At 39.4% G+C, this 11,821-nt stretch overlaps 1 protein-coding gene across 1 annotated transcript; it reads left to right on the top strand.

Annotated features, from left to right (window-relative positions):
* The first annotated feature begins 1,453 nt into the window (after window positions 1-1,453).
* Window positions 1,454-10,059, top strand: LOC138956244 (low-density lipoprotein receptor-like). Its single transcript, XM_070327655.1, has 4 exons — window positions 1,454-1,612; window positions 2,355-2,477; window positions 4,159-4,284; window positions 9,782-10,059. The coding sequence occupies exons 1-4, from the start codon at window positions 1,477-1,479 to the stop codon at window positions 9,910-9,912; spliced, it is 516 nt and encodes a 171-aa protein (XP_070183756.1). The 5' UTR covers window positions 1,454-1,476; the 3' UTR covers window positions 9,913-10,059.
* The last annotated feature ends 1,762 nt before the right edge of the window (window positions 10,060-11,821 follow it).

Below are 11,821 nucleotides of genomic sequence, written 5' to 3'. Positions count from 1 at the left end.
AAAAGTGCACTCTTCTGCTTGAGCATCAATAAAAACAAACAGTACATACGTATAAAAGTACTGCACTAAACGGTAGGAAAAAGAAACTAAATTGTACTTTGACTGTGGTAAATGTAAGCTTAATTTAAATATATTGAAACTATACGTCAAGTAGGTAGGTCAGACACACAAAGACATACATACGAACGAACACACTACACATAAGCGCCACTTTGAACTCAAAGCCATGACGTTCCCTACACAAGGCTTTGATAACGAACGGATAAGGGGCGTAACTCCTTAGTCATATTACAGTTGAAAATTCAAAGCGGGTCGGCTTCACTCAATTTCTTGGCATCAGAGGCTTGACATAAATTAGGAAAACAAATGGTTGGACCCATCATGGACCAACTAAAACGCTGTAGGGCAGAATTAATATTTTGATGGTATTTTTGAACGTTCTCAGCGTCACTGTAGGAAGTGGCGTTCTCAGCGTGCAGAAAGTGAGCGTCAAGTCCCTTTGTATCAACAACGAAAATCTTTGCATCTTTGAATGAATCGCAACGACGAGGATGACGACAGACCAGTCTTTGTGTGTGTGTGTGTGTGTGTGTGTGTGTGTGTGTGTGTGTGTGTGTGTGTGTGTGTGTGTACGTGCGGGCGTGTGTGTGTGTGTGTGTGTTTGTGTGTGTGTGTGTGTGTGTGAGAAGAGGGTCCCACTATACCACGTGGGATGGTAAACTGGTCGTTGCCGTTGTGTGAACTGTGGGTGCTGCGTGTACCCTTTAATCTGGTTCATCTAACACAATAACCCCTACCACCCCCACCCCCCCCCCCTCAACCCTCCCGCCTACCAACCTCCCTCTGCTCGAGCCACACTCCATTTACGCACAAAGAAGAACATTAAGAAATTTTATACAAATAGCAAGAAGAACAAGACGAAGACAAAGAAATGCGTTTGTCGATGCGTTAAACAGTTCTCACCGATGGACTGACACAGACAGTTAAAACCATATGGCACTATACGACTGTATCAAGTATTGAAAAAAAAAACCCACACATCAGGACGGGAATAATACAGTTTTCGTTGCTTTTCTTTTCATATGAGCTCTCTTATTTTCTACTGTTCTGAAGGTCAAAGTAGACTCACGGGCACCAAAGATCTTATCATACACAAATTTAGGACAGGTGGTTACGTTCACATAATTATGCTACACTTTTTAAACATATTTCTAAACGATTGACAAACAAAAGTGCGCCCAAATAAGTTACACAATGACAAATCGACCATTTTTTTTAGATTTAAAGAAAACAATATCTGGAGCAAGAGATTACAGTATAAAAGTAGATCAGATGTTATTTGGTGAAACAGACACACACACACACACACACACACACACACACACACACACACACACACACACACACACACACACACACACACACATATACATACACACGAAAGAAGCACAAAGATTAGTAATCTCAGACAAGGTAATGGCTGAGGATTTGTGCCTTACTCAAAAAATGATGCGAGTGTTTGTTGTGGTTTTGATTTGCGTTGTTTTTCTCTCCGGCGCTGATCCAAAGAAAAATACCAAACACAGTCATGTTCTAAAACGGCAGGAAACAGGTAAGTCATAGTCGATTAGTCGTTTGACATGGAACTGATTTGAGAATGCATCAATATAACGTCGATCACGAACAGTTTTGCTAGGTTTATATTGTAAAATATAGCAGAGCTAGATGAAAAAGATCACGTGTTTTTGTTCCCGTGAAAATCATCATGTTAATTATGACGGACATAGGAAAAATCAACAGTGTGTTTACTTTTGCTTCATGTGCGGGTGAGAATGTTTCTCTTTTTGTTTTAGCTGATTTAATTTCGCAGCTCAACACAGTTGCCAGTGACAAAATTATTTTAAAAAAAACCCTCGATTGTACTTTGTTGGAAGGATGATCTTATCCCAAGTAATCATATAAACCTGTACAGATCGCGTTTAAGGTGTAAAGTTGTAGGCAACAAAAACACACGCTAGGTCGCGCCCACTGTTGCAAGTGATTTTTTTTTTCGTTTTCAAACTCTTGTAAAATATGAACGAGATAAATTAGGGTATGCCAAATAGAAAAACAAGCTGTACGACAAGTACGTTGTTTTTAATCGTTGCCTCTTTCTACCTTTTCATAAATTGTGTAAAATGAGTAGGGGTAAAGTGTGTCGTGATTTCAGGCAAACGTTTTTTGACGTACCTTAATTATCCTGTTATCTGGTTCGTATTTCACAACATTTTGCAAACGACGAAAAACATCACTTGCAACAGTGATTGTGGCCCGTTTCTTGTGCCTCCTACTGTACCTCCCATGTGCACGTGCAGGTGGCTGCAGACAGGGGGAGTTCCAGTGCCACAGTGGCGCCATTGACTGTGTCCAGGAGGAGTGGACGTGTGACTCGCAGTCTGACTGCGAGGATAACAGCGATGAAACTCTGCCACAGTGTCGTAAGTAATAACTGATAACATTTCTTGCTGAACCGGATGAAGGCTTCGAGAAATGACTTGGCAACAGTGACAAAACATTGAAAGAAGATTGCCGGTGTAACACGAAATTTTTACTCCACGAAAAATTTACTCCGGAGTAAATATTTCGTACGAAATTCTTACTCCGAGTACACTTTTCGTACGAGAAAAGAACTCCCCAAGGCACGAACAAATTACTCACTCCACGAAATTTGTACTCCCCATTTTTTTTACTTCCAGTAAAAATCTCGTACGCAAAAATGGGATGCGGGCGAAGGGATAATGCCAATAAGTGATCTCGCTCACACGAATGTCGCGCTACCCTCCTTCCACCCCTTCCACCACCAAGACTAACAGGGGACAAGGGAGTAAAACTTTCGTACACCTGGCATGGGAAGTTGAATTGCTTGTCTTGGGGTGAAGTTATTTATTCGTTATTAATTATTCGTCAGGGGAGTAACATTTCTGTACGAAATGTTTACTCGGAACTCACCTGTCTTGGGGAGTAATTTTCTCGTGTAATGGGGGAGTGCTTTTTTCGTAAAGGGAGTAACTTTTTCGTACGAAATGTTTACTCCGGAGTAAAAATCTTGTGGGAGTAATTTTCTCGTGTTACACCGGAAAAGTCACCTCGGCAAATGCTTTTCGATATGAATAGCTGGCGCCGTTCAGATTCCTATTCGTGATCGATAGCCTATTAAGCCGACATTGTTAAACGAAGATAGCTATGATGAGGATGCGACTATGTAAAACAAAATACAAAATGCATGTACGTTCACTGAAGTAAGCCAACTTTCTCATGACACCTCATTACGACTTCAGCAACGTTCTCAAAGGTATAACTCCTCAAACCTTCTGCTGCTCAAAAACCTATTACGCTATCACTGCCACTGGCAACCAAAGCTCTTGAAACGAAAGAACCAAAAGAACGTAAGCGTAAAAGTCAACAACAGCCCTAGTAAATGAGAGTTACGCGGAACCAGACTCCTGGCATCTGAGATAATAAGCATTAAAATTAACAACCGAAGTTCATCCTCAAAAAGGGATGATCGTCGCACGCAGGTGGATGTCGTTCGTTCCTTCACATGTTTCCTATTCTCCAGCGCTTCATCCCTTTGTTCCTTACACCTTTCAGTCTGCCTCACTTGCGCCGAAGGGGTCTATGTCGACCAAAAGAGTGGGATTCCCTGTAGGTGGAGTTCCTGTAGGGGATTCTCTGTATACAGGGAATCCCACTGGGTGGAGTTTTTTCAATAAAACTTGCAAACCATACTCGAATTTCTAAGAATTATTAAAAAAGATCAAAAAACATCAAATTCTACCGATGTCGCTGAGCATCACGTGACTTTCAGCGAGATCAGCGAAACTCTACAGGAACTCCACCCTGTGGTATTTCCTGTACACAGGGAATCCACCTTCAGATACTCCACCCACAGGGAATCCCACTCATATGGTCGACATAGACCCCCATCAGCCTCACTTACTCATAATTCAGAGCCCACGAAGGCGAATACGCTGTCTATCATCTTGTTACTTAATGATTTTTCACGTTACCGCTCAGTCTGCCTCACTTGCTCATGATTCAAAGCCCTCGAAGGCAAAGATGCTGCTTATCATCTTGTTACTTGATGATTTTTCACACAATGACTTACACTATCACCAGCCCCACCGAACGAGTGTACGGGACCACACGAAATTCTGTGTAAGGGAACAGGGAATTGTGTACCGCTGGAATACCGCTGTGACGGGGACAGGGACTGTCTGGGCGGAGACGACGAGGCGGGCTGCGGTGAGTAGCTTTATGTGATCAGGGCCGGATCTGGGGGGGGGGGGGGGGGGGTTCCTGGGGTTCCGGAACCCCCCCCCCCCCTGGCCATCCAATGTACCTCTTAGAGAAAAAAAATGCGGACTTTGGACCCCTGCCTTCAGTTGGAACCCCCCCCCCCCCCCCCCCCCTGAAACGAACTTGGTCCGGCCCTGGTGATTGACAGGTATGTTCCCACAATAGATCTACAGCTGTTAAATTCTGTTTGAAGATAAACAACCACCATCTATCATTTACGTAATAAGCGTTCAAAAGTCATAACAGACTGTCGTAGCTGTTTAAATTTAACTCTATCCTAAAATAGTGTTGTATCTTCAAAGTTTTGATGCCATTCAAATTATTTTCTAAATGTTGTCGGACAATTTTTGTCGACAAAGAATAATGTTATAAACTTTTTCATTAAAATGCAGATTGACTGGTGCAATGGAATTACGCTACCTTCTCGAAAGTGCTACCGGCACCGGAATACTAAGGGCACGTAGATTTGTACCAGTCCATTATTCATCACCAGTTCCCCATAATTTAAATTTTTTCTTCTTCTTGCAAATTGAAAGCAAGCAAGCGTGGACAGGCGGAAAGCGATGTTCATTCCGGCGGAAATGCTGGCCCTCAAAGAACACTCGGGGCGTGAAATTACAAATTGTCCATTTGTATAAATTTGATTGGAGGTTGGTTTAATGTCTCGGGCAAAGGATATTGCCTGGCAGAGCTCAATGTATTTTTGCAGGTGTCAAAGTCTTCAGATATGATGACTGTGTGCTCAATTTCACCTGTTCATGTCGTGGCAAGTTCGTAAAATATCTTGAAGGTTTTTCATATGCACTCACAATAGCCCTGATCGAGAGCAATAAAATAATACTCCAGCGTTATAAGTATTTTTGAAGTATCTGTCATTTTGCTTTGAATATTCATGCAGGTCGGAATCCTTTTTCGACCCCATGCTTCAATGATTAACTCAACCAGTAACATATTACAACTTATTTGTCCTCGTGCAACCCGGGATGCTCCTCAGAAAAATTGTGTGGTTCTTTTGTACAGCGGAGTTTAACTACAAAAGAGAGAGAGAGAGAGAGAGAGAGAGAGAGAGAGAGAGAGAGAGAGAGAGAGAGAGAGAGAGAGAGAGAGAGAGAGAGAGAGAGAGAGAGAGAGAGATCAAATCAAATCAAATCAAATCAAATCAAATTTTATTTTACGAGGGTTGTGGCATAAGCAATATAAACGAGCTTCTTTTCAACCAGCCCTCGCCCAGAGAGGGACTATTCTAATCTTAAAATAAAAATAAAAATAAACAAGTCGCGTAAGGCGAAAATACAACATTTAGTCAAGTAGCTGTCGAACTCACAGAATGAAACTGAACGCAATGCAACGCAGCAAGACCGTATACTCGTAGCATCGTCAGTCCACCGCTCACGGCATAGGCAGTGAAATTGACAAGAAGAGCGGGGTAGTAGTTGCGCTGGGAAGGATAGCACGCTTTTCTGTACCTCACTTCGTTTTAACTTTCTGAGCGTGTTTTTAATCCAAACATATCATATCTATATGTTTTTGGAATCAGGAACCGATAAGGAATAAGATGAAAGTGTTTTTAAATTGATTTGGAAAATTTAATTTTGATAATAATTTTTATATATTTAATTTTCAGAGCTTGTTTTTAATCCGAATATAACATATTTATATGTTTTTGGAATCAGCAAATGATGGAAAATAAGATGAATGTAAATTTGGATCGTTTTATAAAAAACATATTTTTTTTACAATTTTCAGATTTTTAATGACCAAAGTCATTAATTAATTTTTAAGCCACCACGCTGAAATGCAATACCGAAGTCCGGGCTTCGTCGAACATTACCCGACCAAAATTTCAACCAATTTGGTTGAAAAATGAGGGCGTGACAGTGCCGCCTCAACTTTCACGAAAAGCCGGATATGACGTCATCAAAGACATTTATCAAAAAAATGAAAAAAACATTCGGGGATTTCATACCCAGGAACTCTCATGTCAAATTTCATAAAGATCGGTCCAGTAGTTTAGTCTGAATCGCTCTACACACACACACACACACACACACAGAGACAGATACACACACACACACACGCACATACACCACGACCCTCGTCTCGATTCCCCCCCTCTACGTTAAAACATTTAGTGAAAACTTGACTAAATGTAAAAAAGGCAGAAAAACTATTCACATGACTATAGGCTATACATACATTCTTGCGTTATGAAACACTGATGCTTTATGGACAGATATGATCAATATGAAAATAATCAGAACGAAGTCTTCCATCACTGTGACTTTTCGTAATTTGACATTAAATGTAATGAGAGGTGTTTTTTGAAAGTATTGAGACTTGTTGGAACTGATTCCGGGAGAGAATTCCACAAAACGCTGCCAGAATAAGCTAAATTTGATTTAAAGAGATCTATCCGCGGAATGGGGACGTTGAATTTTCGGCTTGGTTTGGCTTTAAATTTTGTAATGAAAGCACTCGGTGCATGGCCGGAAAGGATTTTGTGAAGGAGCACGCCTTTATTTGATTTAAATCTTTCTTTTAAGGGCAAAATCTTTTTTTTATGGTCTTAACAGTTAAACATGTATTACGTTATCATTAAGATTCATGCTTTGTTAGCACTAAGCAGTTGTTTTAATCAGTCTGGTTTTCTCTTGTTTTCATCTTATGAACATTCTAAATGTTAGACTAACTTATTGTCTTGTACAGAATAACAACTGTGTGAATGGTGCTATACTGAATGAAAGAGTGTGACATGAAGTTCTTGTACATCATTGTAAAGAGTGTGAATGACGTTTTAGTTTAGATGTCAAGCGCTTAGAGCAAGCCTTTTTAACGAAAGTTTTTGATTTAGCGCTATATAAATGTTCTTCTTCTTCTTATTATTATTATTATTAAATCTTAAGTTTTTTATAATCGTCGAAAACAAGACTGGATTGTTTTAATAGAACTGATTTTAGTGCTCGTCTGTGTAGACTATACAGTGGTTTTAAAATATTTGCACTCGCTGAGTCCCAGATGGTCGAACAATAATCCGTGATGGTTTGTATGTATGCATTATAAAATAATAACCTTGAGTGTGGACCAAGAAAGTGTTTTATTCTGTTCAACAAATATATTTTCCTCGACATGGTTTTACACAACGATCTAACATGATGGGTCCAAGATAAATTATTATCGATATTTACTCCCAATACTTTGTGATCTCCTACTTCCGCTATTGCATCGTTGCCAATTAATAAGGAATGAGGATTATTCTTGATGTTTTGTCTTTTTTGCCTTGTTGTATTCAACATGTATTTGGTCTTTTCCCCAAGACTCATGTGGTTATATTCTGTCCAATTAATGAGATCATCTACACTGTTCTGCAATGATAAATAAACTTTGTCTAATTTTTTATCAGAAGTGTGTATGGTCGTATCATCAGCAAATAGTTCACAATCATCATTAACACTAAGAGGAAGATCGTTAATATACAGAGAGAAAAGAAGTGGCCCAAGGACAGAACCCTGGGGGACTCCATATAACACCGGTCTTTTACTTGACATAGTGGAATTCACGCAGACGGATTGCTCTCGTCCGGCTAAGAAAGATGAGAGGAGGCATAGGGTTTGGGGTGACAATCTATACTCAGCTAATTTTCTTAAAAGTAACTCATGATTAATGACGTCGAATGCTTTTGCAAAATCGACGAATAGGACACCACAGAGTTCATTATTATTAATGTTGTTAAGCAAGTTTTCAAGAAGGTTTATTAATGCTGTGTGGCACGAATGATTTTCTCTGAAGCCTGACTGATTTGAATGAATAAGGTCGTATTTCTTCAAATGTGCGGCCAAGTGTGTATATATGTGTTTTTCAAGTGGTTTGGATAAAACAGGAAGAATCGAGATTGGTCTGTAATTGGCGGGGTCAGAAGAATTACCTGATTTGAATAGCGGGATTACTTTTGCCTCCTTTAATTTGGCGGGAAAGTCAGATTTGTCCAGGCACAAGTTGTAAACGTATGTCAGAGATTCTGCAATAAAAGGGGCAGACAACTTCAAAATTTTCCCATCAAGATTATCTAGACCATGAGTACCAGTTTGTTTTAAGCATATCAGATAATGGAAGACTTCGCTCACAGATAACAGGGGGATGTCTAAATTATGTGTAATATTTTTTGAAACAGAAAACTGTTTCAACTTGTCCAGATTATTCTGTTTTGATCTATCATTTGTGATTATTTTTTCAACAATAGAAGTGAAATGAATGTTAAGATCATCAGCAGGTACATCAATGACAGAAGATTTTACGGTTTCTTTACGTGTCAACTGGTTGATCACTTTCCAGATGGCTTTTGAGTTTTGTTTCGTATTTGATGCAGCGAGCTCACGGTAATATTTTTTGCGAGCAGCACGTTTCATGGACGTTACTTCGTTTCTCTGCTTTCTGTACTCTTCTTCTCTGCCATTACGTTTAAGAAAATCGCGGTGATTAATCGCACATTGAATGTCGTGTGTAAGCCATTTTGGTTTTGGGTGTTGCTGCACACGAGAGGTTCTGAATGGTGCATGTTTATCATATACTTTTATAAACAAGTTGTACCATAATTCAAATGCTTCATCGGGGTCAGTATGATTATAAATTATTGAAAAATCTGTACAACTTAAATCAGAAAGGAATGATTCTTTATCAAGTTTTGAAAATAGCCTATAAGTTATGAATTTATGCTTTCGTTTGGGGATTCTAACCCCTTTTTTCGACCATGTGAGGCATATTGGAAAGTGATCACTACAACCAATACTTGGAACTGAGGTTTCAATAATGTTAGCCTGGGTTGACACACATATATGGTCTATAAGCGTAGATGAGGTAGCTGTAACTCTTGTTGGAATCGTTACTAATTGTTGTAAATTATGAAAGGATAACTTTTCCATCCAGCACTTGTTGGGTTTGAGAAGATCAAGATTAAAATCGCCCAAAAGTATAATTTCTCTGGATTCAAGGCTGACAGCGTCCATCATGTTGTCGAAATTATCAAACCAGTTAACATGTTCAGCTGGATTCCTGTAGCAGAAACCGGTCAAGACTGGCGCTGATTTACGCAATTTTAATTCCAGCCATATTGTTTCAACCGAATGCTGCTCTAAGTGATGAAGTCTATGAAACGTTAAGGACTCGTGGATATAAACAAGCAAACCAGTTTCTTTTGTTGGTGATGGATCTCGACGTACGACATTATATCCTTTTTAGAGAGAGAGAGAGAGAGAGAGAGAGAGAGAGAGAGAGAGAGAGAGAGAGAGAGAGAGAGAGAGAGAGAGAGAGAGAGAGAGAGAGAGACACACACACGCACACACAGACAATGAGACAGACAGACAGACAGAGTATGTGCGTGTATGTGTGAATGGACGCCTCAATGTTATTTTCTAACAGTGAACGATGCTGTTTTGACTCCGCTTTTCAGACTTGTTCCAGTGCTCAGCAGGCGAAGTGAAGTGCAGCAACAACGTGTGCATAGAAACACAGTGGATGTGTGACAACCAGGACGACTGCAAGAATGGATGGGATGAGCTTCCGGAGAACTGTAAATCCTGAAACTAAGACAGTTAATTACACAATGTTTTAGTTTTCCAAAGCGCATGCTCAGAAAGTTAGAGCTTGGAGTCCCCTGTATTTTCAAAGTTTTGCATCACCTTTTACCTTATATGGAAATAAAACAAGTCGGGTATGGCGAAAATACAACATTTAGTCAAGCTGTCGAACTCACAGAATGAAACTGAACGCACTGCATTTTTTTCAGCAAGACCGTATACTCGTAGCATCGTCAGTCCACCGCTCGTGGCAAAGGCAGTGAAATTGACAATCCAGAAGAGCGGGGTAGTAGTTGCGCTGAGAAGGATAGCACGTTTTTTTTTTTTATCTCTATTCTTTTTAACTTTCTGAGCTTGTTTTTAATCCAAACATATTATACCTATATTTTTTTGGAATCAGGAACCGACAAGAAAAATTAATAAGATGTCATTGTTTTTAAATCGATTTCGAAAAATTAATTTTAATCATAATTTTTATATTTTTAATTTTCAGAGCTTATTTGTAATCCGAATATAACATATTTATATGTTTTTGGAATCAGAAAAAGATACAAAATAAGATGAAATTGTTTTTGGATCGTTTTATAAAAATATATTTTTAATTACAATTTTCAGATTTTTAATGACCAAAGTCATCAATTAATTTTTAAGCCTCCAAGCTGAAATGCAATACCAAAGTCCGGCCTTTGTCGAAGATTGTTTGGCCACAATTTCAATCAATTTCATTGAAAAATGAAGGTGTGACAGTGCCGCCTCAACTTTTACAAAAAGCCGGATATGACGTCATCAAGGACATTTATCCCCAAAAAAAGAAAAAAATGTCTGGGGATATCATTCCCATAAACTCTCATGTAAAATTTCATTAAGATCGGTCCAGCAGTTTACTCTGAATCGCTCTAAACACACACAGACACACACACAGACACACAGACAGACACACACACATATATATATATATATATATATATATATATATAAAACATCAGAAATTGTGAAAGAAACAATTGAAAGTCAGCAGAGACTTTCTTCCGAGATTTGTTAAAATCTCTTAGCAGAGAGAGAGAGAAATAAGTATCCCTTCACAGACAGCTTATTGGGAGCATCAGACCCTCCTCAAGGGGGACCGAGATTTACAGAGCAAAGTCCCTTTCTGGGGGACTTATCGCAAGGTAATCTAGTCCTGAGGAGGACCATTGTATTTGTACCTAGACCAGACACGTGTTTCGACACTATTGTGTCTCATCAGTGGTCAGGTGGTACTGATGGCGAGAGTTGTCAACCCATGGTATCCAACTAAGAAGCAAACCATTCTCTGAATGGTAGCTTCTGTTGGCATGGGAGACTACCCTCATCTGACAACCCCAAGAGGATATCTGTGAAGGGAAACACTTTGATTTAAGGCCAAAGTGTAGAATTGATATTTATTAAGAAAGAATTTAGAAATTTAGACAAGTTTTAACCCAGAAATTAGGTTAAAACAAGGGAAATTTGAAAAAGCCTAAAGGGAGGTAACTCTGTACCAGCCTGCAGATCCAGAAATGGATACGCGAACAAGTTAGATCTAATTTTGAAAAGGTTTAAACAGGAAAAGCGGTCAACTTTTCACTGCTGTTCAACACAGGACTTGGTAAAGAAGAAGTTTTCTGCTTTATTCAATTGGATCGCTTTAAAGGCGATGCAACTTTCAAGGTGACCACATTATAAAACATCAGAAATTGTGAAAGAAACAATTGAAAGTCAGCAGAGACTTTCTTCCGAGATTTGTTAAAATCTCTTAGCAGAGAGAGAGAGAAATAAGTATCCCTTCACAGACAGCTTATTGGGAGCATCAGACCCTCCTCAAGGGGGACCGAGATTTACAGAGCAAAGTCCCTTTGTGGGGGACGTATCGCAAGGTAATCTAGTCCTGAGGA

This window comes from Littorina saxatilis, linkage group LG2 (genome assembly GCF_037325665.1).
Source record: "Littorina saxatilis isolate snail1 linkage group LG2, US_GU_Lsax_2.0, whole genome shotgun sequence".
Lineage (NCBI taxonomy): Eukaryota > Metazoa > Mollusca > Gastropoda > Littorinimorpha > Littorinidae > Littorina > Littorina saxatilis.
Note: the sequence above shows the minus strand (reverse complement) of the source record. Positions and strands in the feature narration are given on the sequence as shown.

Coding starts and splice junctions, on each gene's coding strand:
- LOC138956244 (XM_070327655.1), top strand. CDS start 1,477: ATGGCTGAGGATTTGTGCCTTACTCAAAAAATGATGCGAGTGTTTGTT. Junction 1,613..2,354: donor TCTAAAACGGCAGGAAACAG/GTAAGTCATAGT, acceptor GTGCACGTGCAG/GTGGCTGCAGACAGGGGGAG. Junction 2,478..4,158: donor TGAAACTCTGCCACAGTGTC/GTAAGTAATAAC, acceptor CACTATCACCAG/CCCCACCGAACGAGTGTACG.